The 1,546-nt window shown below is 61.1% G+C and overlaps 1 protein-coding gene across 1 annotated transcript in view; it reads left to right on the top strand.

Moving 5' to 3' along the window:
• Positions 1-1,546, top strand: part of DCTN1 (dynactin subunit 1) — a 61,153-nt gene that overhangs the window by 47,230 nt on the left and 12,377 nt on the right. Inside the window, exons 18-20 of the mRNA XM_033511592.1 lie at positions 274-442; positions 686-754; positions 1,074-1,136. Coding sequence (XP_033367483.1) covers positions 274-442; positions 686-754; positions 1,074-1,136 — 301 coding nt within the window. The remainder of the gene's footprint in view (positions 1-273; positions 443-685; positions 755-1,073; positions 1,137-1,546) is intronic.

The raw sequence follows: 1,546 nt of genomic DNA, 5'->3' as shown, positions 1-1,546 counted from the left end.
TCTGTGTCCTTCCCAAGGGATGACACGGGAAGGGATTTTGTGAGCCAGGCTAGAAAAGGAGGATGAGTTCTCCTCCTCAAGAGGTGGCACCTGAAGGAATTTTGGGATCCAGGCTACAAAGAAGCAGCAGGATCCCCTCATTCCCTTATTCCCATCTCGGTGACCGTCCCGGTGTTCCCCTGGGCCTGCAGCAGCACCCAGCTCACGGCTGTGTCCCTGTCCCCAGGCCAGCAGCGCCTCAGGGCTCCCAGCCCCTTGTCCCTGTCCCCTCAGGGCCCTGAACCGCTGCAGTGTGGAGGTGTACAAGAAGGTGGGGACCCTGTACCCCGAGATGAGCGTCCACGAGCGCTCCCTGGACTTCCTGATCGAGCTGCTCCACAAGGACCAGCTGGACGAGACCGTCAACGTGGAGCCGCTCACCAAAGCCATCAAGTACTACCAGGTGGGGCTGGGGGTGACCCTGGGGACAGCTGAAAATTGGGGATGGAGCTCCTTTTGGCAGCCCTTTCCTTTGGGTGTGTGCCCTGAGGATGGATCCTCCTGATCCCCGGAGGATCCCGTCCCACATTCCTTCACCTGTGGGATGAAGCACCGCCAAACTCTCACAATTTGGGGGTTTTTTTGAGCGTTCCCACGTTGGATTTTTCCACGTGTGCTGCGGATGCTGATCCTGCCATTCCCACAGCACCTGTACAGCATCCACCTGGCCGACCAGGCTGAGGACTGCACCCTGCAGCTGGCCGACCACATCAAGGTGAGCGGGGACAGCCCTGCCCCGAGCCCTCTTTCCCAGCTCTGTGTCCCCCAGGATCCCTGCAGCCACCCCCCAGAGCAGCCACGCGTCCCCAGCGGTGGCACCAGGGGACACGGGGGTGAGGAGAGCAGGGATGGGAGCGTGGAGACCCTCGTGTCTCAGGGTTGTATCCCGGATTTCCCAGTGTCCTGCCCGACTGCTTTCCCTGCTCCTGAAAATCCTGGGGTGGTGGCAGGGCCCATCCTGGAATTCCTGGGACTGGATGGGAGCCCTCCTGTCCCTGTCCCCACGCTGAGGGTCCCTGTGCCTGTGCCCACAGTTCACCCAGAGTGCCTTGGACTGCATGGGGGTGGAGGTGTGCCGGCTGCGGGCCTTCCTCCAGGTAGGATCTTCCTCCAGGTAGGATCTTCCTCCAGGTGGGATCTTCCTCCAGGTGGGATCTTCCTCCAGGTGGGATCTTCCTCCAGGTGGCACCTGCCAGGATGGCTGGGCACGTGCCACCTTCCTGCTGTCCCCGTGTCCTTCTGTCTGAGGTCCTCTAAAGTCCCTCTCTCCTCAGGTCCCTCCGTGTCCCTCTGTGGTTCCTCCATGTCCCTCTCTGTGTCCCTGTGTCTTTCTGAGGTCCCTTTGTGTCCCCATGTCCCTCTGAGGTTCCTCTCTGTCCCTGTGTCTGTCAGAGCTCCTTCTGTGTCTCTCTGTGTCCCTCTGAGGTCCCTCTGTGTCCCCGTGTCCCTCTGTGTCCCTCTGTGGTTCCTCCATGTCCCTCTCTGTGTCCCCGTGTCCCTCTGAGGT

Source organism: Parus major, unplaced genomic scaffold (genome assembly GCF_001522545.3).
Source record: "Parus major isolate Abel unplaced genomic scaffold, Parus_major1.1 Scaffold372, whole genome shotgun sequence".
Lineage (NCBI taxonomy): Eukaryota > Metazoa > Chordata > Aves > Passeriformes > Paridae > Parus > Parus major.
The sequence above is the reverse complement of the archived record's forward strand: the minus strand, read 5'-3'. Positions and strand labels throughout refer to the sequence as shown.